Consider the following 23,722-nt stretch of genomic DNA (forward strand, 5'->3'; position numbering starts at 1 on the left):
TAGACTGTATATAAAAAGGTTTTCTCCCAAAAGGTGGTGTGTAACACAATGAAAAAAAATGTAAAAAGCAGTGTGTCTTTCCAGAAGCAATGTCCTGGTTTCTCAGTAAAACATGCTGTTAACTGATTTATTTGGAACAGTATGTTCTACTAAAGAAATAGTGCCAATGGACAATGTGTTGTGGCTTATCTAAAACATTTGGGTTTGAAACGATAGAAATGTTTTCAAAAAAAAAAAAAAAAACTCCACAACAAACAATGTTTCACCTTAGATTATATAAATATTTATTTCTTTCATTTCAGCTCTGGTATATCCACAGGCATGCTATACATTGTGGTAAAGTGTATAGAACTCATTATGTTTAGTCTGAAAACAGTCTGTATCAAAGATAGCTAGCTTAGGTAGTTACTTGTTTTAGAGTTCCTTTACGAGACCCTCCCATCATCAGAGAGAGAATGACCAAAACAAGACAACCAGCTTGGCATTTGTTTAGCTCTCAGCCCTGGTTAAGGGAAAGCAGAGCTATAGAACATTTAAAAAAGGTAAACAACTTGAGAATTTCTGGTAATCCCTCGTCCCTCCAACCAATAAACTGTCCTTCATTTTGATCCACACCTCAGTAGATTTGAGTAAAACAGTCTTTACAACACAGTTAAACATTTCCATTGTTAATATTCCCTGTTATCTGTTGTAGATATTTCTTTTTACATGATTACATTGATACTCATGTATGTGTATTCGGGCAGGTCAAGTACAGTTTAACATATTCCTTCACTGCGGGGAGCTGAGAAGCTGAGACAGTGGGAGCAGGCTGAAGAGGAGCCATGGAGGGCGGCTTTCCTGAGAGACGACAGCGGGAGGTCACAGTTACATCCTGGGTTCCTGCACTGCTACCCTGCCAAACCGCTGTCACTAAAGATCATCCTGGGTGTGTAATACAATCTGTGATCTGTGATACAGTGGGGCATATGACTGTCTACAAAATACAGACAGGTAGTCACATCCAGTCATACAGTATTTACGCCAGGTGAGGATAGCAGCTTCACTAAAAGGAAAAGCAGAGAATATCCATTAGGGATGCACGCTGTAAATCATTAAAGCCCCATTTAGTTATGTTCACTTACTTCTTTTTAACCCAAAGAGCTCTGACAGGTTTTCGAGCTCTGAACTGTTTCCGAAAGTTAAATTTGGATTAAATCCTTTGGTTGACTATTTGACACTTTTGTGAGATACGTGTGTGTTGATTGAACTGTAATGTAAGTTCATCCATCCATCCATCATCAACCGCTTATCCTGCGTACAGGGTCGCGGGGGGCTGGAGCCAATCCCAGCTGACAACGGGCTAAAGGCGGGGTACCCCCTGGACAGGTCGCCAGCCATACATAGACAAACAACCACTCATACTCACACTCTCACCCTGTAATGTAAGTTGTTAGTTGAAAATAAATAACAAATGTGATGCATGCACTTAACTAATTATACACTGCAGATAAGTCATGTATTTAAATTCCAACCAAATATAGAAAATTTTGTGGTAAACAAGAAAGTATATTGCCACCGGTGGAGGGCGTACCTGACAACTTATACATGTAAATTGAAACACATTTAAATCCTCTCAACTTAAAATGGAACGTAATATAAATGTGGTTAAGTTCTTTTAACTTGTTAGAATAGTTAAGACTAGTTAAGGGAAGTTTTCTTGCATTTATAAAGTAATATAATTATTTGTTGTAACTCAAAGTATGAAGAAACAAGTAATAAAAATGTTTATCAACTAAAAAAACAATATTGAGACAACTAGAAGTTACATCAACTTTATGAACCTGTGAATTAAAACAAATGCAATCTTAAAGCTGAGTTAACTTGCATTTATAAGGCAGCATTTCTTCTATTTCCAAGTTAAACAAACTTGAAATGTCTTACAGTGCACCAATCCAATCCTTCATATGGGTAACAGTGCTGGTAGCATCATTACTCTACTATTAGTTATGTTCATGCAGTCGTGATCAGGCTTTGGCAATAACATTGTTATTGGGAAAGACAAAGTTAGATTGTGTATTCAGTCCAAATGAAATGACTGGCTAACCTGTGGCTATGGAGGAAGGCCTGAAGGGAATTTAGCTGTCTCATCCCAGTTTCTCCAATGTTACCTACCATAGCTTTACATTTTCCCAAGCATGTACTGTAAAATGTATCCTGTGTCCTGTGACGGACTGGCGGCCTGTTCAGGCTGTATCTTGCCCTATGCCAGCTGGGATTGGCCCCAGCCCCCTGTAAACCTGCATGGATAAGTGGATACAGAAGATGACTGACTGTACTGTAAAATCTGCAAATTTGGCTAAGTTCAATTTTAAAATTGGCAGCTTTGACCTATTCAAAGAAAAAAAATGATGGCAGCTCCTTCTGTAACTGTAAAGATTATATGTATGTCTCATATTTCTGGGCAATTTTTCCTTTCTCCTGTTCCCATTATTCCTCCAGCCAGTGGGGTGTATTTTATCTCAGACAATGTTGTGATATTATTAGTTTCCTCTTTTTTTTTTTACTTTAAAATATTGTCTATGTATTGATGTTTGTGATTTCTATGATAATGATTTGCTTTTTGACAATGTCTTGTCAGTATTTATTGAAGTCATTTTGCTTGATTGGTTGTCCTTGACTTCAGCATGATGTATTCAGTATTATACTGCCATTTTCTCATGTTTTTCCTGGTGAAGACTTGGTATTAGGATTGAAATGTGCCTGAATTCTAATAAATGTTCCAGTTATGTATGTCATAGTGTGCGGATACTCTCTGCTTACCCCTTATCTACAAAACTATTACATTTCAATTAAAAACTATATGCACAATAACAAATGGGTCAAATATGTTTTCAAAACCAGGACATCATTACTTCTCTGAGACATTTCCTGTCCTTTCCACATGTATATAGGAACCTTGCAAATATAGTGAACAATACGGAAACAATAACAGTTCAGTATTTGACAAAGCACTCTTTAGGGGAAGATGTTTGCACACACACTGAGTGAGAGGTAAGATATCTTCCCTGTACACATTAGCAGCTATTTACAGATCACAAAATCATGTGGACAAGCCATGTTAGTCAGATACCATATACACAGGATGGACTCGCTCTGTTTCAGAGTTCTAGGTAATGAAGTATCAAATTCTTTCGTAATCATTCAAGTCATATATAAGTATAAAGTATATATACCGGATATATATTAGGGGTGTCACAATTTCTTTCATTTAGAGCTATCTCTAAAAAGATAAGAGCTTTCGATTTCGACATTTTTCTCTCCACCCCTGCCTAATTTTGTGTGTCAGGTGCACGTCTGAAGAAAAAAAAACACCATGGCTACTGCTGGAGTCGGAGATGACAGAGAAAAAACTGGAACAGAATCTTCCTGCTTCCCTGAGGTCACAGGTGTGGCAACTACAGTTTGTAGGCTGTACCACACAAATCCACATGAAATTTGTCTGTAGGGCTGGGTTTAAAATATTACCAGTACCAAAATCAGTAGCCTTAAAGTGATACCGATACCAATAGGGTACAAAACATTTGATTCCTTGAGTAAAATGCCATAGTAGTAGTAATAAATAATAAAACAAATAAAAAACTTTATATGATGCCACATTTCATGACACTCACTCGCCTTTGTCCTTTAGTAGTGAGTCGCAGACCTCCTTCAATAGACGACAGTAAGAAGTAGAAAACGAGTAAGGAGTGAGCTCATACAGGTCACTATACTGCACTAAAGACTCTTAAGAAGCAAGTAAAGGAAAAGAAAGCCTGCACATCCAGCCGATCACTCTCACTACATCCAAGCGTTGACTTGATATGATGGAAGGCAATGATCGATTGGTGACAAGTGATGTGAATTGCAAATAAAACTGTACAGAGTAGTGTTAAAGGATATGAGAAGATGAAACAAACACAAAGCCAAGCTTGTGGTAATAAACTTTCAACAATGTTGAACATGCCTGAAACAGCAGCCAATGGTGAGGGGCTGTTAAAATCAGTCATGATCTAGGCTTACAAGCGCATGCAGGGACATAAGAAATACAAGAAAAGAAGAGGCATTCCCTTCTCTTTCTCTTGGTGTGTTGGTTGCGTGTTTGGCTGCAAAACCATACAATTTTTCCTGATCTGGTTACAAGAAGGATCGAATGCAGTACTTGTTTGATTGGAGACATTTTCATACTACTCAGTACTGGGCTATTTTGGACGATACGTTAAAGTTAAGAAATAAAGAGTACCAATACCCAGGCCTAGTTGTCTGGGCATAAAACCAATGATATGTTGAGCTTTACAAATCAAGACTCAAAAGTCTATCAATGGCATAGCAGTCAGTGCTGAACTTTTTTCCAAATTGAAAATTGATTCAAATTGTGACCTTTAAATCAAAAGTCTAATTGAATCATGAATTTGGAGAATTGTGACACCAGTGATATAGGCATATAATAACCATTAGCACTTTGCTGTAAATGCATATTGACTATCAGATTTCATAACACAGCATCATCAAAACATGCATAGATGAAGTAGACTGAGAACACAATGGCTGCATAACATACTGATAAAGATCACGGTGCTGCACGGAGGTGTTATCATGAAATATTAAACACATCTTTAAAAAATACTTAAATTAAACCAAAGAAAGCAGTGTTTATTTACTAATTAATAAACATGGATATTCATGAAGCTCTATCAATGAACTGAAATACTTTCAGCTTCAGCTCAGTGGAATCAGGAACTGTCCCTGTACTGGAACCAGTTCTATTAACAGGATATTTTATTCAATATGAGTGTTTGCTACTTGACAGAAATCATTCTGAGTTCTTAGATGTTGGCTGATTGTGGGTTTGTGAACAAAAATAATAACAAAAATAGTGATAGCGTAAAAAAGGACAGACTGTTGCAGTAGAATGGGAGGCACTGGTCCCATATTCAGTCATGAAACCAGTCCTGTGACCTCCTTTAAATGTCCACGAATGCTTCACTCCTCATCCCAGTCCTCCTCCATGTACCTTACACTCTCCACCCTGTCCATTAAAATGATTGGACTCAGCACAGTGTGTGTATATGTGTAAATTCAACTATATGCACACACAAGTGCTGCGTTCAGAGTGTGAAACCTCTCAATGTCCAGGTTTATTTGTAGAACTTCTGAAAGTAAAGGGTGGAGTCGTCGAACAGAGGGTTTTTCACCTCCATTTCCCCAGTCTAAAGATAGACAGAGAGAAAGGATAGTTCAGGCCATGCTTGCACTTGTGGGTCTATAGAACATGTTAAATATAACACAAATCACAGTACATACAGAGAGTATAGCAGAAAAAAATTATACCACACAACATCCATCCAGCAACAGTAACTTTATTAGTAGCATCTACTCATGTTATTCACTGTTCATGGAAGTAAAATGCTACAGTACTATGTTTTATGGTTGGGTTTCAGATCAGAGAATATCGTAAACTGAAATTTGTTTTGATATGTTTTTACTGATATGAATTTAAATAGGTTTTACATTATATTATCATTTCTACAGGAGAAAAAAAATCAAAGTTTTTGAGCTGCACCTGTAAGTCTGGGCATTCATCAAACTTTGCCATTGGATTTCGAATTACAATTAATTCTTATAAAAATATGAATTGTCACATACATCCTACAAGTTACAAAAAATGTGTTTTCTCCCAAACTAGACACACAGGTGTGCTGAAAAACTACATCATTTCAAAAGTGTACAGGTGCAACTAACGAAATTTGGATGGACCTGTAAACCTATTTGGAGAACCGTCCAAGATCTTCAAAACAGAATTAAATAGTAAACAGTTAAATTTGGATAAAGGTAATGAAACTGAGAAAACGGTGCAAATAGAGTGAGCAGGGTCGGAGGAAGGCCGATTATTTATAAGGCAATGGCTTCAACTTGATGAAAGTGTTCTAACTTTTCCTGTCCGTGTCACAGAAATCATGTTGTTGTGATTTGGCGCTATATAAATAAAATCGAATTGAACAGATAACAGTCAGATAATTGGACATCACAGTGAAGGACCACTTAGTGTCACAGCTTTGGATCAGTGTTTGGTGCTGTAGTTTTTCCAGAAGCGCTCACTGGGTCACAGTTGGACACAGCTGATTCTGTAACCACTGGATCAATATACACCACAAGATTCAGGACTTTTTCTTTAGACATTGACACTTGATCGGTAATTACCTATTTCAGTTCGCTAATTATATCTTTTCATAAAGTGTAATCTAATCTTATCTTATTCTTACACACATGTTGTTGTACACAAGTTTCTGCTTCTATCTGGCACATCCGCTGCTGAAATTAGAAATATATGACGGCTCATTTGGCTGCCAACTCCCAGTTTTCATATTCTGTAACATTTTACGTTTGGCTTAATCTTCTGCAACTTGTACAGCAGTTTTAATAGATTGCTTTAAATTGTGTTATAATATTATAGTGAACACCTTATGGACAACCAGATCCTGTTGGTAGAGGGTGTTTTACATGGGAGGTTGTGTGATGTTGACTCACACACTTGAAGGTGTCTGTGGGTAGCCATGGCAACAGCAGAGCCAGTTGGTTTTTAAGAGGAACTTGTATCAACACCATGTTGTTATGTTTTTGTGGATAAATGGCACACAAAGGTATAGCCAAAAAGAGAAGCTGCTAGTCTCTTATTTCCACAACATCACAAAATGATCCGGAAAAAAATAGTCCACACCATTGGTTACTTCAAAGCTAGATTACAGCAATTGTTTTATTATCAGTTTGCTCGAATAACTTTGTACATGTGTACAGACAGGAACCAGGAAAAGAGATCATATTTCTCCTGTTTTAGCTTCTCTGCATTGGCTTCCTGTAAAGTCCAGAATAGAATTTAAAATCATTCTTCTTACCTACAAAGCTCTTAATGGTCAGGCACCATCTTATCTTAAAGAGCTCATAGTACCTTACTACCCCACCAGAGCACTGCGCTCCCAGAATGCAGGGTTACTTGTGGTTCCTAGAGTCTCCAAAAGTAGACTAGGAGCCAGAGCATTCAGCTATCAAGCTCCTCTCCTGTGGAACCAGGTTCCAGTTTGGGTTCAGGAGGCAGACACCATCTCCACATTTAGGAGTAGACTTTCCTCTTTGATAAAGCTTATACACTCTAAGAAACAACCTGTAGAATTTACTCAATAAACATGAGGTAACAATTTTCACTCTATTTGTCTGGGTAGATATTGCCACACGTTTTGAGTATACAGTGAGGAAAATAAGTATTTGAACACCTGCTATTTTGCAAGTTCTCCCACTTAGAAATCATGGAGGGGTCTGAAATTGTCATCGTAGGTGCATGTCCACTGTGAGAGACATAATCGAAAAAAAAAATATCCAGACATCACAATGTATGATTTTTTTAACTATTTATTTGTATGATACAGCTGCAAATAAGTATTTGAACACCTGTCTATCAGCTAGAATTCTGACTCTCAAAGACCTGTTAGTCTGCCTTCAAAATGTCCACCTCCACTCCATTTATTATCCTAAATTAGATGCACCTGTTTGAGGTTGTTAGCTGCATAAAGACACCTGTCCACCCCATACAATCAGTAAGAATCCAACTACTAACATGGCCAAGACCAAAGAGCTGTCCAAAGACACTAGAGACAAAATTGTACACCTCCACAAGGCTGGAAAGGGCAACGGGGAAACTGCCAAGCAGCTTGGTGAAAAAAGGTCCACTGTTGGAGCAATCATTAGAAAATGGAAGAAGCTAAACATGACTGTCAATCTCCCTCGGACCGGGGCTCCATGCAAGATCTCACCTCGTGGGGTCTCAGTGACCCTAAGAAAGGTGAGAAATCAGGCCAGAACTACACGGGAGGAGCTGGTCAATGACCTGAAAAGAGCTGGGACCACCCTTTCCAAGGTTACTGTTGGTAATACACTAAGACGTCATGGTTTGAAATCATGCATGGCACGGAAGGTTCCCCTGCTTAAACCAGCACATGTCAAGGCCCGTCTTAAGTTTGCCAATGACCATTTGGATGATCCAGAGGAGTCATGGGAGAAAGTCATGTGGTCAGATGAGACCAAAATAGAACTTTTTGGTCATAATTCCACTAACTGTGTTTGGAGGAAGAAGAATGATGAGTACCATCCCAAGAACACCATCCCTACTGTGAAGCATGGGGGTGGTAGCATCATGCTTTGGGGGTGTTTTTCTGCACATGGGACAGGGCGACTGCACTGTATTAAGGAGAGGATGACCGGGGCCATGTATTGCCAGATTTTGGGGAACAACCTCCTTCCCTCAGTTAGAGCATTGAAGATGGGTCGAGGCGGGTCTTCCAACATGACAATGACCCGAAGCACACAGCCAGGATAACCAAGGAGTGGCTCTGTAAGAAGCATATCAAGGTTCTGGCGTGGCCTAGCCAGTCTCCAGACCTAAACCCAATAGAGAATCTTTGGAGGGAGCTCAAACTCCGTGTTTCTCAGCGACAGCCCAGAAACCTGACTGATCTAGAGAAGATCTGTGTGGAGGAGTGGGAAAATCCCTCCTGCAGTGTGTGCAAACCTGGTGAAAAACTACAGGAAACGTTTGGCCTCTGTAATTGCAAACAAAGGCTACTGTACCAAATATTAACACTGATTTTCTCAGGTGTTCAAATACTTATTTGCAGCTGTATCATACAAATTAATAGTTAGAAAGTCATACATTGTGAGTTCTGGATTTTTTTTTTTTAGATTATGTCTCTCACAGTGGACATGCACCTACGATGACAATTTCAGACCCCTCCATGATTTCTAAGTGGGAGAACTTGCAAAATAGCAGGGTGTTCAAATACTTATTTTCCTCACTGTAGGGTACCTAAATGTAAGAACTATGACAGACTAAAACAAAGTAGGTAAAGTCTACCTGTATTAATATTGCAGCCAGGTGTGTGCACGTATGTGTGCTTGCTTGAACTCATGAGCGAGCATAATCTGAAACACAACTACTTTCATATAGGCTCCGTATCTTTCATACAGTGCAGTGAGCTGCATATTGACACCCAGAAAAAAGGCAGTGTGCCAGGGAGACATCTTCACACAACATGCTGGATCATCCGTGTATCATCAGCTTTAGTCACTAGCTGCACCTTGTAGTGAAACTGACATATGGTGCAACGTTCTCTGTTACTTGGGTTAGTTAAGACTCATTAAGACATTATTATTATTATTATTATTATTACACTATTTATTTATCATTACACTTCTGTTAATACTGTATATTACTGTAAATATTCACATTTATAAAGTATTCTGATTCTGGATGCACTTACACTGCAGAGGACAGAAGAAGAACTAGGAGGGAACAAGTGTTCAGGGACCATGAAGATTTCTTGGTCCATGATGACGACTGGCTAATACGCCGATTTAGATTACCTAGAGCCTCTTTGATGTGCTGAACTGGGTCCAATATTAGACAGACCAACCCTACGAAACCACGCCAAGTAGGCTATAACCACTCTGGGGTTTTCTGGTAGCCATGTGCATCGATATTCATGAATGCTTTGTGTTGACTAATTATGGCTGAACGGGGGAGTTTAGAGGGCTGGATATGAGGCTGATCCACGTGCGCACATTTCCAGGTGGAGTGTGATTTATAAAGGGAAAGTTATTTCATCCCCTACACCTCGACCAAACATTTCTGAAACTTTAGCCCTTGATGGAGATTGTTGCTCCCTAGTGTTTTCCTTTTGACTGACCTTTGTTTCTCAACCCTCAGGATCACTGCCTACTTCCCTGGCTCCCATTTGCCTTTTGCCAGGCAGCAAGCCACACTTACCCATTCATCACTGCCCACACCATATCCTCTGTCATTATTTCCAAACGTCAACTGCCTAGGTATCTCTAATCAGTCTCTCATCTAACCCCCATACAATACAGACTTTTCATTCCCTGTCCCTGAGTCCTGCATTTCAATCTAATCTTCATAACAGCTTGTCTTCATGTGCACGATGGCTCAGATGTGGAGCCGAATATGGTATTCAGAAAATCACATGGTGGGCATTTTAAAAACATGTCAAATAAAAGCGTGCAGGTCGGGATTCACAGCATATGTAGCAAGGTTCCATGTCTGTCTTTATCTTTGAGCAACCCGTTCTCACTCCCTGACTCGTCACATCTGGAAGCAGGACCTAAAGTGGGAGCCCAACACGGATACCATCATAAAGAAGGCCCAGCAGAGGATGTACTTCCTGCGCCAGCTCAGGAAGCTCAACCTGCCTAAGGAGCAACTGATCCACTTTTACACAGCCATCTTCCAGTCTGTCCTCTGCACATCCAACAATGTCTTGTTTGGATCTGCCAGCAAAAAGGATAGGAGCAGACTACAGCGGACAGTCAGGACTGCAGAAAAGATCATGGGTGCAAACCTGCCCACCATTCAGGACTTATACATTTCCAGAGTCAGGAAACGGGCAGGAAACATCACCCCAGACACAACCTGTTCCAACTTCTCCCCACTGGTAGGTGCTACAGAGCACTGTACGCCAAAACCAACAGACTCAGGAACAGTTTCTTCCCACAAGCCATCACTCTGATGAACAGCTGATTTCTGACTCACGGTGTCAGGAACAATTCCTGTGCAATAACCCAGTAACTCTGTCTCTAATCAGCCACCTGTTTACCACTTCATTTCATCATTCTCTATTTCAGAGTTGTTCATACTGTTCATATTGTCATTTTGTATATTGTATATACTGTATACCAAATCCACCTACCTCAAGTACATAACACCTGCAATACTTATTTATTCCAGCATCCTTTGCACTGTGCTTCATCACACTGTGTACATGAATACAAGTATGCATGTATGTGTACCTTTATCCACCTCCGACATGTACTTAATAATGATAATAATTTTACTCCAGCATCCTTTGCACTCATTGTACTATTGTCTCAATCTGTCTGTATTGTTTTTGTTCATAGTGTGTGTGCTCTCTCTACTGTAGCCTGTGTGTGATTTTATTATTGTATTTTTGTATTATTATTATATTGTAAGTAAGCACATCGTGAGCAATGTACAATCCTGAGTAAAATTCCTCGTATGTGTACACATACCTGGCAAATAAAGCTGATTCTGATACTGATTCTATTTCATGGTCAAGACCCATCGGCATCAGTTTGTAACGCACTGGGGATCCCTACATCATCATAGTTCATCGCATTGGGGGAAGCCCTGTAGCATCCCTTTTTGACGGTAAAGGTAGGTATTGATGATGATATTTAACAAAAAAGACTGAGTAAGGAGGTGGTTGGGGTATATGGAGGGCCAGAACCCAGACTCTGAACCAGGAGAGCGGTGTTCGTGTCCCGTGTGAAACAGAAAGTCAACATTAAATATTTTTATTAGGTTATTATTAAGTTAGGCAAGTTACGTAAATTGGGTAAGTTACACAAGTGACGTAAGTTAACTTACGTGTTAACTGACGTACGTAGTTATTTTAACCCAACCCATGATCTTTTCCTAACCATAACCAAGTAGTTTTGTTGCGTAAACCTAACCAAGTACTTTTTGTGTCTAAACCTAACCAACTTTAATAACGTGCTGTTTCAAAATGGTGAAGTTTCGGGACGCTAGCGTTTTATTTTGAAAGTGTAAACGGATGTTACATAATTATTGTTGTCGGATGTTGCATTTTTGTTGTTGCTAAGCATTGCTAACTTGACTACGGAGCCCTAAAGTCTAAAAATGATGCAAAAGGGGTACCCAGAGCGTTAAAAAGCAACGCCAAAGGGCCTTGACCAAGCTTCAATATGTTATGAGTCGGGAGTGAGAATGTGTTGCTCTGAGCATCAGTGCTTAGTGTTGTCAACCCCTGTTTGGGGGATCAGGGTCAATACCTGGTCTAGGAACCTTCTGTTTTTATTTTAACATTTATATATCCTAAAAGTGTAACAAAAAACAGCATTGTTTTGCCTATTTTCACTTTTTTAATCTAAATTATTTTGCTGCCTCAAAAAATTAACAGTCAGATTATTTAAAGACAGCAGAACAAATTACTAACTCTGCTTAATCATAACTGTATTACTGTAATAATAGTTAATAAATATCTGTGGCTGTGAGTTGGCAGCCAGATGAACTGTCATATCTGTCTAATTTCAGCAGCAGATCTGCCAAAGTAGAAGTAAATAATGTAAAGCATCCATTAGGGGCAGCTTTGGCTCATGAGGTATAATGGGTCACCCAGTAATTGGAAGATCTTTTCCATTTCCCATTTTGAGTTTCATGTTTGTTTGATGTTTCCCTTTTCTTATTTTCATTGCCCTTTCAATTTCATCTTTACAATATAAGCTTTCAGTTTGAGAATTTCTATTTAAACTTTTACATTTTAAATGTAACTTTTTTCAGTGTCATTTTGTCACAATTTTCAAATGATCATATTACATTTTAAATTTGCATATTTCAATGTCCTTTTATTCTTTAAGTTTAATTATGACCTTATTATTTGTTATCAATTATTAAAATTTTTCTTTTTTAGTTTATCCCACAACTCCTCAGAAAGAATATTTGATTGCTAAATATCACCAACATTGTGTGTTGTTTGATGCTGGACAAGTAGTTTATCAGAGCTGTTTCGATGCCTGCTGCAGCTGGAAACAAGGTGGTTGAGTGCTGAGATTGCAGGCCACAAACTAGCTAAAATTAAGCTGCAGAGTTGGTGACACTTTTCTTTGTTTATTACATATTGATTAGCACATTTAAACTGAATAAATTACATGACTTACAATGACTGGTTATGCATAATTGTATCCTTCAATTCTGGTTAAGGGTTTCCTTTTTTTATTCAGAAATTTAGACGATTATGTTGACCTGACCATACACACAGTATAACTTTTAATAAAGATAATAATGCAAGTTATTATCTATTAGTAATAAAGAGTTTACTCACAGGTGCCAATCCAGGACACTCATATACTGTGAAATCTCCATCCTCGTTCTCCTCATCTGTCGATGCTCCTGAGTCAGGAACTTTTGGCTCATCCCTGTGTCTGCAGAGGTCAGAGGCACGCAGACACACACACACACACACCCATCATAAAATATTCAGAGGATAACACAGATTCGATGAGGCAGGGCTGGGCTCTCAGGGTGACTCACTTCTCCAGGGAGAGCATCTGCTGCTTCTGGTGCTGGTAGTGGTACATCTGGGCATTTTGGGCCAGCTTCTTGTCCCCAGACTGGAACAGAGGCAGAGGGGACAAAAGAAGGTCTGTGGTATTCATCCATATCCAGTCACACTGTTCAGATGACACTCACTTTTCAGCACGTGTCCCTACTGCACATGTTCAAGTTCTGAAACTGCTGAAAGGACAGGTGCGTTTATCCTTTTTTGGTGCTAGGCAGATACAGCTAGCTAGCTGTAAATGGCTAGTGATACCCAGCATGAAATTGTTAACAATGTTAAGCAGGTGTCCAACCCAAAAAAGAATTCAGTTGAGATATTAGGATATGCTGGTAAATTCATTTTTTGTTAAAAGAGCTCTGAGAGTTTTGAACTGACAAAACACAGATTCAGTTAATTTCAATGTGAAGGTATTCACAATAGAACAGCACTGGCTGTTCCGCCAGTGTATGAATGTGTGTGACTGGTGAATGCAGATGTAGTGTAAAAGCGCTTTGAGTGGTCGAAAAGACTAGAAAGGCGCTATACAAGTACGGAGCATTTACATTTAACTTCATGAAGCTCCTGAAAAGTCTTCTGAGAACACCTCCTCTTATAACACCTCTAACCCCTAACTTCTAACATGCACTTCCTATGCTCTTCTTCTTCTTCTATCTCCTTACAATTCACTTGTCTTGATAGCACTATTTCGTTAACTTTTACTACTATCTCTTACTAGTATCTATTGTCACTTGTAGATCTCTCACTTTATTGATGCTCAAATGTAAGTCACTTTGGATTATAGCGTCTGCCAAATGAGTAAATGTAAATGTAAATGTGGAGGTGCAGCTGGACTGGCATTTTTGCCAACAGTTGTTACCACTCTATGACCATAACTATATTACAGAACAGTCTACACCTGTTCTAAATGTAAAGTGCAAGGAGATGACTTGTGTTGTGAATTGTTGCTTTCAGGTTTGTGTATGATATTATATAGGTTAAATATATACTCAACATCAAAATGCTTTGGGCAGTGATGTATTATTAATGAGTAATTTCCAGTAGTGCCACTAGCAAGTATTTAAATGTCATTAAATGTGTAATGTGTAAGAATGTAAGAGATTTAAGAGTTTAAAACATTAAGAAAATAATTAACATTTGATTTGAACATGTGGAGAAGTAACAGTTCTGATGTTATGTCATTAAGATGTCTATGACGATAGCATGCTAACTAGCTAGCCCTGGCCCTTCCTGTCTTGTAATTCTACTTTGTACCTCAAGAAGCAATGTTCCAGTATAGTTCCGGCCACAGCCCCCTTAGATTAAGCTTGGAGATGTGTGCGAGCAGCAATTTTGCAACATTACACAAGGGGCCTTTCTGAAACTGCTTTGCTACTCCCTCTCCCTACCTTCTTCCACTCCGTATGCGCATTCATGTGGTGGGTCCACCACCTTGAGTGCCATCCGAAACCAATGATTTCTGAGTGGTAATGTGTTGTTAAACCCTCCAATGCCAAGTGAGCACTGATCCCGGCTTGTTGAATGTGTATAACACCCTTTGCCGCACGATGGAGGACCTTTCTTTCAATGTGAAATCCGTGTGACTTCGCCATTTAACATGTAGGATTTTTAACTGTTGTTTTTATTGAATCGTATTCATCTCATATGAAAATCTTCAGCCAAAACAAACCTACAGTGAACAACAGAATAATAGAACATGACACAACATGATACACAGGGGGTTCACGTAACAAGCAACAAAGGCATTAAAGAAAAATAGTTAGCCTAAGTCTTTATACATTTTAACTGTTAAATTTTTTCAGACTATATAATGCTTCAATATAATGAAGGACTTATATTGACAGGTATTTGTGAATGTAATATTTTTCATATAGGCTAAGATAAAGAGGTTCAAATATATAGGCTTTTCTTCACAATGAATATCAATCTTTTCAGAAAATATTTCTTTTTTGTAAATCTAAAGTCATGTTCTTAAAGAAATATTTGACACAAACACAAAATGAATGACAAATGCTTTCAGTTTCGTCATTGCAAAAAACACACTTTTCCTCAACATCAATAATCTTAATACAACTGTTGTTGATTTGATACACATATTATAGCAGTGAGTGCAGCGGTAACGTCTGATCCTATTTATGCTGGGGGGGTGGAGAGGGTAGTTTGTCCGAAAGTTGTCCGCTGTATTTAAACCATACGCGGGTTAGGGAGCTCAATTTGGCTGTGAGGGTGTAGTTTCGGAAAGGCTCAAGGTCAAAATAAACTCACAAAATGTCAAGAAAGAAAATTTTGTTCTGTACACCTTCTGGCAGAGCAGGTAGATGGGCTGCCCTGTACTTCATGGGCATGCTGTGCTGATCTGATATCAGCTCGGCAGTAAAGTAGAAAATAATGTTGGAAACCTAGTATTCAGAGCAGTCTGCAGCTTGAGATTTTCGCTCGCAGAGATTACTTTTACACGTTTACCTCATTGTTTGAAACTTTAGCAACATTTAATAAGAACATCCGACATTGTAACATAAACACAACAACATTTTCCACTCACCAAATTGTCAAAGGTTTGGACTCTCATCAGTCCATATACAGGGTAGTCCAGCTTTTGAGTTAGACGTATACCTTTCTGCAATCTGTAAACAATAAGGACACACCAGATGGTTAATCCAAAATCAAGAGGTATACAGCACTTAATTTCTGATGTTTCTGAATGCACTTGGAAATGACTGACATGCATTGCTGTGTCTTTGTGATATTACCAGTGGTAGACAGAGAAATACATTTTAAGTAGAAAAAAATCCCAGCAAAGCTAAATATTTCTTTTGTTATGTTTGGGATGTGTATTGACTTTGTTTACATTGGTACTTTGGGTTTTAGACTATGGAGGACTAATCCTGACAGATTAAGAAATAAATACATAAATAAATAAATGCTCAATAAATAAATAAGCATCCTTTAAATGCAAAAAATAAAATATAATTAAATTAGATGCACCTGTTTGAGGTCGTTAGCTGCATAAAGACACCTGTCCACCCCATACAATTAGTAAGAATCCAACTACTAACATGGCCAAGACCAAAGAGCTGTCTAAAGACACTAGAGACAAAATTGTACACCTCCACAAGGCTGGAAAGGGCAACGGGGAAATTGCCAAGCAGCTTGGTGAAAAAAGGTCCACTGTTGGAGCAATCATTAGAAAATGGAAGAAGCTAAACATGACTGTCAATCTCCCTCGGACCGGGGCTCCATGCAAGATCTCACCTCGTGGGGTCTCAATGATCCTAAGAAAGGTGAGAAATCAGCCCAGAACTACACGGGAGGAGCTGGTCAATGACCTGAACAGAGCTGGGACCACCGTTTCCAAGGTTACTGTTGGTAATACACTAAGACGTCATGGTTTGAAATCATGCATGGCACAGAAGGTTCCCCTGCTTAAACCAGCACATGTCAAGGCCCGTCTTCAGTTTGCCAATGACCATTTGGATGATCCAGAGGAGTCATGGGAGAAAGTCATGTGGTCAGATGAGACCAAAATAGAACTTTTTGGTCATAATTCCACTAACCGTGCTTGGAGGAAGAAGAATGATGAGTACCATCCCAAGAACACCATCCCTACTGTGAAGCATGGGGGTGGTAGCATCATGCTTTGGGGGTGTTTTTCTGCACATGGGACAGGGCGACTGCACTGTATTAAGGAGAGGATGACCGGGGCCATGTATTGCCAGATTTTGGGGAACAACCTCCTTCCCTCAGTTAGAGCATTGAAGATGGGTCGAGGCCGGGTCTTCCAACATGACAATGACCCGAAGCACACAGCCAGGATAACCAAGGAGTGGCTCTGTAAGAAGCATATCAAGGTTCTGGCGTGGCCTAGCCAGTCTCCAGACCTAAACCCAATAGAGAATCTTTGGAGGGAGCTCAAACTCCGTGTTTCTCAGCGACAGCCCAGAAACCTGACTGATCTAGAGAAGATCTGTGTGGAGGAGTGGGCAAAATCCCTCCTGCAGTGCAAACCTGGTGAAAAACTACAGGAAACGTTTGGCCTCTGTAATTGCAAACAAAGGCTACTGTACCAAATATTAACACTGATTTTCTCAGGTGTTCAAATACTTATTTGCAGCTGTATCATACAAATAAATAGAAAGTCATACATTGTGAGTTCTGGATTTTTTTTTTTAGATTATGTCTCTCACAGTGGACATGCACCTACGATGACAATTTCAGACCCCTCCATGATTTCTAAGTGGGAGAACTTGCAAAATAGCAGGGTGTTCAAATACTTATTTTCTCATTGTATAATTTAATTACTGCCTACATTTATTTACTTTATTTTTTGTGCATTTAATCGGATGCTTATTTATTTATTTCTGTATGTATTTCTTAATCTGTCAGGATCAGTCCTCCATAAGAGTTGATTGTTTTGTCTGACTAGCAGTCTTGCTAGTCAGACAAAACAATCAACTTGAATACCTCTCTCCTTGGGCTCTGAGTAATTATAGCAAACAGCAGACATTTTATAGACCAATTGATCATTTTAGTGGAAGAAAAAATAGGCAGATTAATCAGTGAAAGTATCAGCCCTAATTGAAGCTGCCCATAGTTTCAACATGGATTTTATCATTTTAATGCCCCAAGTCAAAATACTGACAAAAAAAAAAACAGTTGCAGGCTACACTTTAAAATTCTGAACAGAAGAGAGATGATATTTGAAGTCAGTCTTATGCAGTAGTGAAGAAAGGGAGGAAGAAATATCTTACCTAATCCAACAGGCCCCTGCTACAACCAAAGCCAGTGAACCAGCTATGATGAAGACGCTGCTCATGACTGAGAAGAAAGCCAAACAGACAGGTCAGGGTGAGAGAACACTGTGCAGATCTGCATGTGGCAGAGAAGGAAATGATCCCCAACTGAAAGCTCTGGAAATGTGTGTAGAGCTCAAAGAAGACATGCTGAAAATAAGTTTCACTGTGGCGGTCATGGCTCTGTACCAACAGTACAAAAAAGCACTGATGGCAGTAATGAAGTGAGGCAGAACTAACTGACAGTAACATACAAGTTTTGTTCTGTACAACCCCATAGTAAATGCGAGGTCAGTCCCGAGATTTCAGAGAATGCAGTGATAACATTTCGCCAGACAAAGGAGGTCATTTTACTAAACAGATCTAAATGTCTTGCAGTTTGAAGACCTTTGAATGCCTGCTCATGTCAAGATGGGTGTTGTTCCAAAGATTAATTTTTTTTCCACGATTGAAAATGAGGGCAGTTTAAGTTTATTTCTCCTGGCTGCTGCCTCGGGTTGATTACTGGGAAATAAAATCCTGGTATTTCCTGTTGATTTTTGCCAAAATCTACAATCTGGATAAATGTCAAATCATTATTTAACGATGAAGTTTAACGGCTGTTGCTCCTGAGTGAAAGTTTAAGAAACCAGATGATAAATTGTGGTTTTAAACTGGCAATATGTTGTTTTTGGCGGCCACTATCAGTGCGGTTTTAACATTGAAACCAGGTGTGTGCTCATACACGTGCTTCAACCATAGGCTTGAACTCATGAGTAAGCATCATCCAAAACACAACCGCTTTCATACAGAGATCCCACTATAAACGCGGACGCTGGCTGTGGCTTTTCACTCAGACATGTTCAGGCTCTGTTACTTCAACGTTCCCGTCTCAGAGGCAGATCAACACTGGCGCTGTAACGTTACTTCATTCAGTGCATCTGCATATCAGCACAATCCTCCCGTAAAAAGGCAGAATGACAGCGGCTATAGAACAGACAGGGAGAACAGACAGAACTGGAAACTCAGGTAAACTCCCACTGCAACGTTACAGTAATAGTTTTATCAGCTGCAGGTTGAACTAATCCATGCTCGTTACATGATCATGGTACATTTACTGCATTTAGCCTACGTACTACATTGTTAGCTCGTATGCTGCTTTCAGTAACTATCTTTACTATCTGTGAATCTTTCTCCGCAGGCTCAGCAATGTCAGCACAGCTACATGTACTGGATGATAATGAAACGGGCAGTGAGCTGGACTGAATATTATAACGAGACTGTGTGACACTTTATTACAGTTAGACTGCAGTAAGTAACTTTACTGTAGTGTCAGTGCATGGCCCTTCCTCTGGGTTGTATATTATGTGGGTTGCTTTAGTTACAGCGACGGAGAGGTGGAGAAGCTGTGTACCTGAGTATCGGTAAAACCGCAATAACCCTAAACTGAACATTACGAAGCAAACAGCGGCAGGTCAGCGCTACTGTAGCGTTAGCTGGCTGCTCCTGGCTGCATCACTATAGGCTAACGTTAGTAAACAAATCGCCACATTTGCTTTTTGCCTTGATCCTTTCTTGCAGGCTAAATCAACAGTGGTACACAGGATAGCAATAGGGGTCGCGTTAGTTGGTGAAGTAATGTGGAAAGCGATATAACTTTGCACCGGATAACATTAGCAACTGCTCGGTGTTAGCCAGCGAGCTAACGTGACTTTCTCTGTGTTTCTCCAGCTTTACTAAAGCTCACTTTGTTCTTACTCAACATCATCTGAACCTGTTTGGTCTGATGGGCTTCAGCACATAAACCTTTATTGTTGTTTTGGATCTTTACGTGGAGCCTGTGTTTTGCTGTGAGCCGGTTGTTTTATGGTGTTAGTGGACTGCATGTAGTGAGCTGCCGTGTTGTTGCTGTAGTACGAGAGAGGCTCGGGAGCGTGCGACCATTGTCAACCGTGGTCGCGGGGGGCTGGAGCCAATCCCAGCCGACAGCGGGCGAAAGGCGGGGAGGAATGATGGGAGGAAGCGGAGCACCCGGAGAGAACCCACGCAGATAAGGGGAGAACATGCAAACTCCAGGGCAAGAGGAGGGCCTTTTTCTTAGTCTTCCACAACCAACTTGGAAAACACTGCAGCCAATTCTATGTGGTATAGTCTACCACACTCCTGGTCCATATTCTGAAATTCTATCTGAATTTGCAGAATTTTTGTCAAGTTTAGTCCTTAAAACGGACAAAGTTATTATTGAAGGTGATTTTAATATTCATGTGGATGTTGAGAATGACAGCCTTAGAACTGTGGCTCAATTGGCTTCTCTCAGAGTGTTCAAAAACTGACTCACTGTTTCAACCACACCCTCCACCTCGTTCTGGTATATGCAGTGGTGGAAAATAACTAAGGACAAATACTTATTTACTGTACCTAAGTAGTTTTTTTCAGTAACTTCACTTTACTTCAGTATTTTTAGTTGTTATGCACGAGACCTCATTACATTGTGTTACGGCCGCCACTGGCTGCCTTAAAGTAATTGTGTTCCTGAGTGCTTCTGGCTGTCATGCAAATCCCAGCTGTGCGAGTCCCTGTCGAGGATTGGTTCCTCTGGAGCTGGGGACCGCCTACTTCCTGGTTGCTGTTCTCTGGCGTCTGTGATTGGTGTGGCTGTGACTCGACCGACCCTGCCAGCCAGGACTCTCCAATCAACACCAGCTGGACTACAAATAGGTTGTGTGTCCACAGTTCGGGGCGTCAGAGCCAATGATCAGTTTGCCTTGCTGTTGGTTGCGTACCTCTGTTAGGTAGTGAATATCTAGAGTGTTTGTATTTCCTGTTTCTGTCTGTTGCCTAAGTGGTTTCAGTCAGTTTGACCCTTTGTAAATCACATAGTGTGATAGTGCACCAAGTGTTGGGCGCTCTTTTGTCTGAGCATTGCTTGTTTGTTCACCTTGCATTATTGTAAAGCATATAGGTGCTGACCTCCTTTTGTTCTTTAGTATTTTTTGAGCAGAGTAACTGTAACTGGACAAGACCCTCTTTTGTTTCTCCTTTTTGTTGTCAGCACCTATATAGCCTCTTTTTGTTTTTGTTTTATTTTTCTTGAGTCAACTCTTTTAATTAAACCTTTGACTTTAACCAGAATTCAAGTGTCCTTTTGCCACCTTCATTTCAATCCCAAATCACTTGTTACTGTCTTACCTTAACGTACTGGGTCGTAACAATTGGTAATAGTACATTATGCAGTGTATTAGTGAAAAACAATTGTAAACTGATGAAGCCGACTTGGCACAAATCAATTTCAGCCAGCTGATGCAACACCGGCATTCAGTGATAGTCCAGAGCAGAGCTGGACGGTCCCCCCTCACTTTCCTGTCAAAGGTGAACGCAAATGTTTACAACTTTGATGAGAGGATGAAGAGGGATTATCCTTTTAGGCAAGAGAAGAGAAAAACTAAATGAGAGTGAAGCGTGGGAACAGCAGTCAGGTAAACGTGTCATCTGCAGTGTGCAGCTGCAGTGAATCTGTCTGTCCTGCTGAACAGCTGAGCAGCGCAGCTCTTGTCTGTTGTGTCTTGGTTGCTTGCCAGACTGACTGAACAATGTTGAGTGAAATACAACTATTTATTATGTTTAACGCAGTGCAGGCCACGGTGTTTATAAACTGTAGCTCAGAAAGATGACCGCGTTGCACGTGGTAATGAGTTCATATGCGAGTGCAAGAAATTTAACTCACGCATTCAGACAAGAAACATCTGTGCAGACTACTCCAGACAAGATGTGATGGCACTCATACATCATTTTAAAACAAGACAGTGAAGTTTAGTTACAACTCTGGACTAATGCAAAATGGGAAGCAGTGGATTCACATTGACTATTAAAATGTTGATTAGCTGGACAGACTGGGCAAAATACTGTTTTGAGTATAATATAATGTTTTGAAGGAAACCTGGAGGAGCCAGTTTGAATGGGCCTGATGCAGCTGATAACGTTAATATATAGAAAATATCTATAATTAACAGGGGCTTTGCTTAAGTTTGTCAGTAACTCTACTGACACTCTACTCCAGGATGCTGGATCATCAGCCAGCCAGCCATTATAAGCACAGCTGATCCACATCCAGCCTCAGCCAGTACCAGCACAGCCATGGGAGCATTGTGGTGTCAGGTGTGACTGTGCAGCTCTGTTTTTGCACTGAGAGTCACAGCCAGTTTGTGACCGAGTGGTAACGTAGCTGGTAGAGTTTTGCAATATAAACATCTGAAAACTGAAGCCAACCTTGCTTTGTTTGGGACTGTGAGCTGCACTTTATGAGAATTTAACATGTGTGGATTTTTGGTGAGAATGGTGTGAATTGAGAAGTGTTTCAGTTAGTTATGGTTTCCGCATCATTGTCTCATCTTAACATACCCAAAGTCCCAAATGAGCCTCTGTGTCTGTCAGACAGTCTGGAGGGGATTCTACTACAACAGCAGAGCAATAACGCAGACTTATCCTCCTCATATATATGAAATATCCACTCGTCCTCTTGCGACTCAGTTTTCCTTATTGTGATTCACTACAACTTATATTACTGTATTCAAACCTGTCTTGAGGGAATTTATAAAATATAGATTGTGTTTTGTAAGATCAATAGATTTTGATGTGTAGTACTTTTGATGACTTAAGTATTTTTTAAAACCAGGTACTTTTGTACTTTTACTAGAGTAGGTTTATACTGGATGACTTTTACTTTAACTTGAGGAGCCAGAGCAGCGTACTACTCGTCATTAATAGAGGAAAATAGGAACAACCCCAGGTTTCTTTTCAGCACTGTAGCCAGGCTGACAGAGAGTCACAGCTCTATTGAGCCAAGTATTCCCATAGCTCTCAGTAGTTACGACTTCATGAGCTTCTTAAATGATAAAATTCTAACTATTAGAAACAAAATTCACCAAGACCTGCCCTCAACTGGCACCAACTTATCTCTAAACTCAGGAACAGCTGTAAAACCAGAAATATGTTTAGACTGTTTTGCTTCCCTCAATCTTTACCAACTAACTTCAATAATTTCTTCATCTAAACCATCAACCTGCCTCTTAGACCCCATCCAGACTAGGCTGCTTAAAGGTTTTAACCTCAGCACTTCTTTCCTAGATAAGATCAATCTGTTGTGTTTTTAATTTGTATTTTATGTAATTGCTAAAATTGTATGTATTTCTAATGTACTGTATTTTTTTCAGCCCTATTTCTTTTTCCCTAAGTGGTTACCCCACTTGTCAGGTCGCCATTGTAAATAAGAACTTTTTCTTAATGACATGCCTGTAAAAATAAAGAATAAAAAAAGAAAAGAAAAAAAAATCACCAGGCTGTGCAACGATGTCACTCGGATTGAAAGACGTGTATTACAACTACACTTGTGTCAACAACCATTGAGGAAGCCAAGATGTTAACAAATAAAAAGCGACAGAGAACAAGATGTGTTCTGTTTTATAGAAATCATAGCTTATTGCTTATATGCAATTTTAAAGCTGCTAAGTTCATTGTTTTGCTCTGCATTTTGTTGTATTTTGTATACAACAACAATAGAGTCTCTATCATGAATCCTGAAATCTGTTGTGCAATTTTTGGTCCCAGTATTATTTGTTCTTGAAGCGTACTTAGGTAGCTCATCACGTGACATGGTTAAGCAACATTTGAGTAAATAACTTTTACAAATGCAGCTACAAGAATAATACGTTCCATATCTTAACAAGTTTGATTTAAAAGAGAACATACTCTCATTTTTTAACGCATTAATGTTTTGTCTTG

The 23,722-nt window shown here is 39.7% G+C and overlaps 1 protein-coding gene across 1 annotated transcript in view; it reads right to left on the reverse strand.

Moving 5' to 3' along the window:
- Positions 1–1,798: 1,798 nt before the first annotated feature.
- The window catches only part of LOC119892284 (neural proliferation differentiation and control protein 1-like), a 47,516-nt gene continuing 25,592 nt past the window's right edge, over positions 1,799–23,722 (reverse strand). Inside the window, 5 exon segments of the mRNA XM_038704472.1 lie at positions 1,799–5,228; positions 12,942–13,041; positions 13,151–13,230; positions 15,718–15,799; positions 17,924–17,990. Of these exon segments, the coding sequence (XP_038560400.1) occupies positions 5,157–5,228; positions 12,942–13,041; positions 13,151–13,230; positions 15,718–15,799; positions 17,924–17,990 (401 nt within the window). The 3' untranslated portion in view covers positions 1,799–5,156.

The sequence above is a fragment of the Micropterus salmoides genome, unplaced genomic scaffold, assembly GCF_014851395.1.
Source record: "Micropterus salmoides isolate LMB-PRFRI ecotype aquatic unplaced genomic scaffold, ASM1485139v1 Ms_hic_scaffold_7, whole genome shotgun sequence".
NCBI lineage: Eukaryota > Metazoa > Chordata > Actinopteri > Centrarchiformes > Centrarchidae > Micropterus > Micropterus salmoides.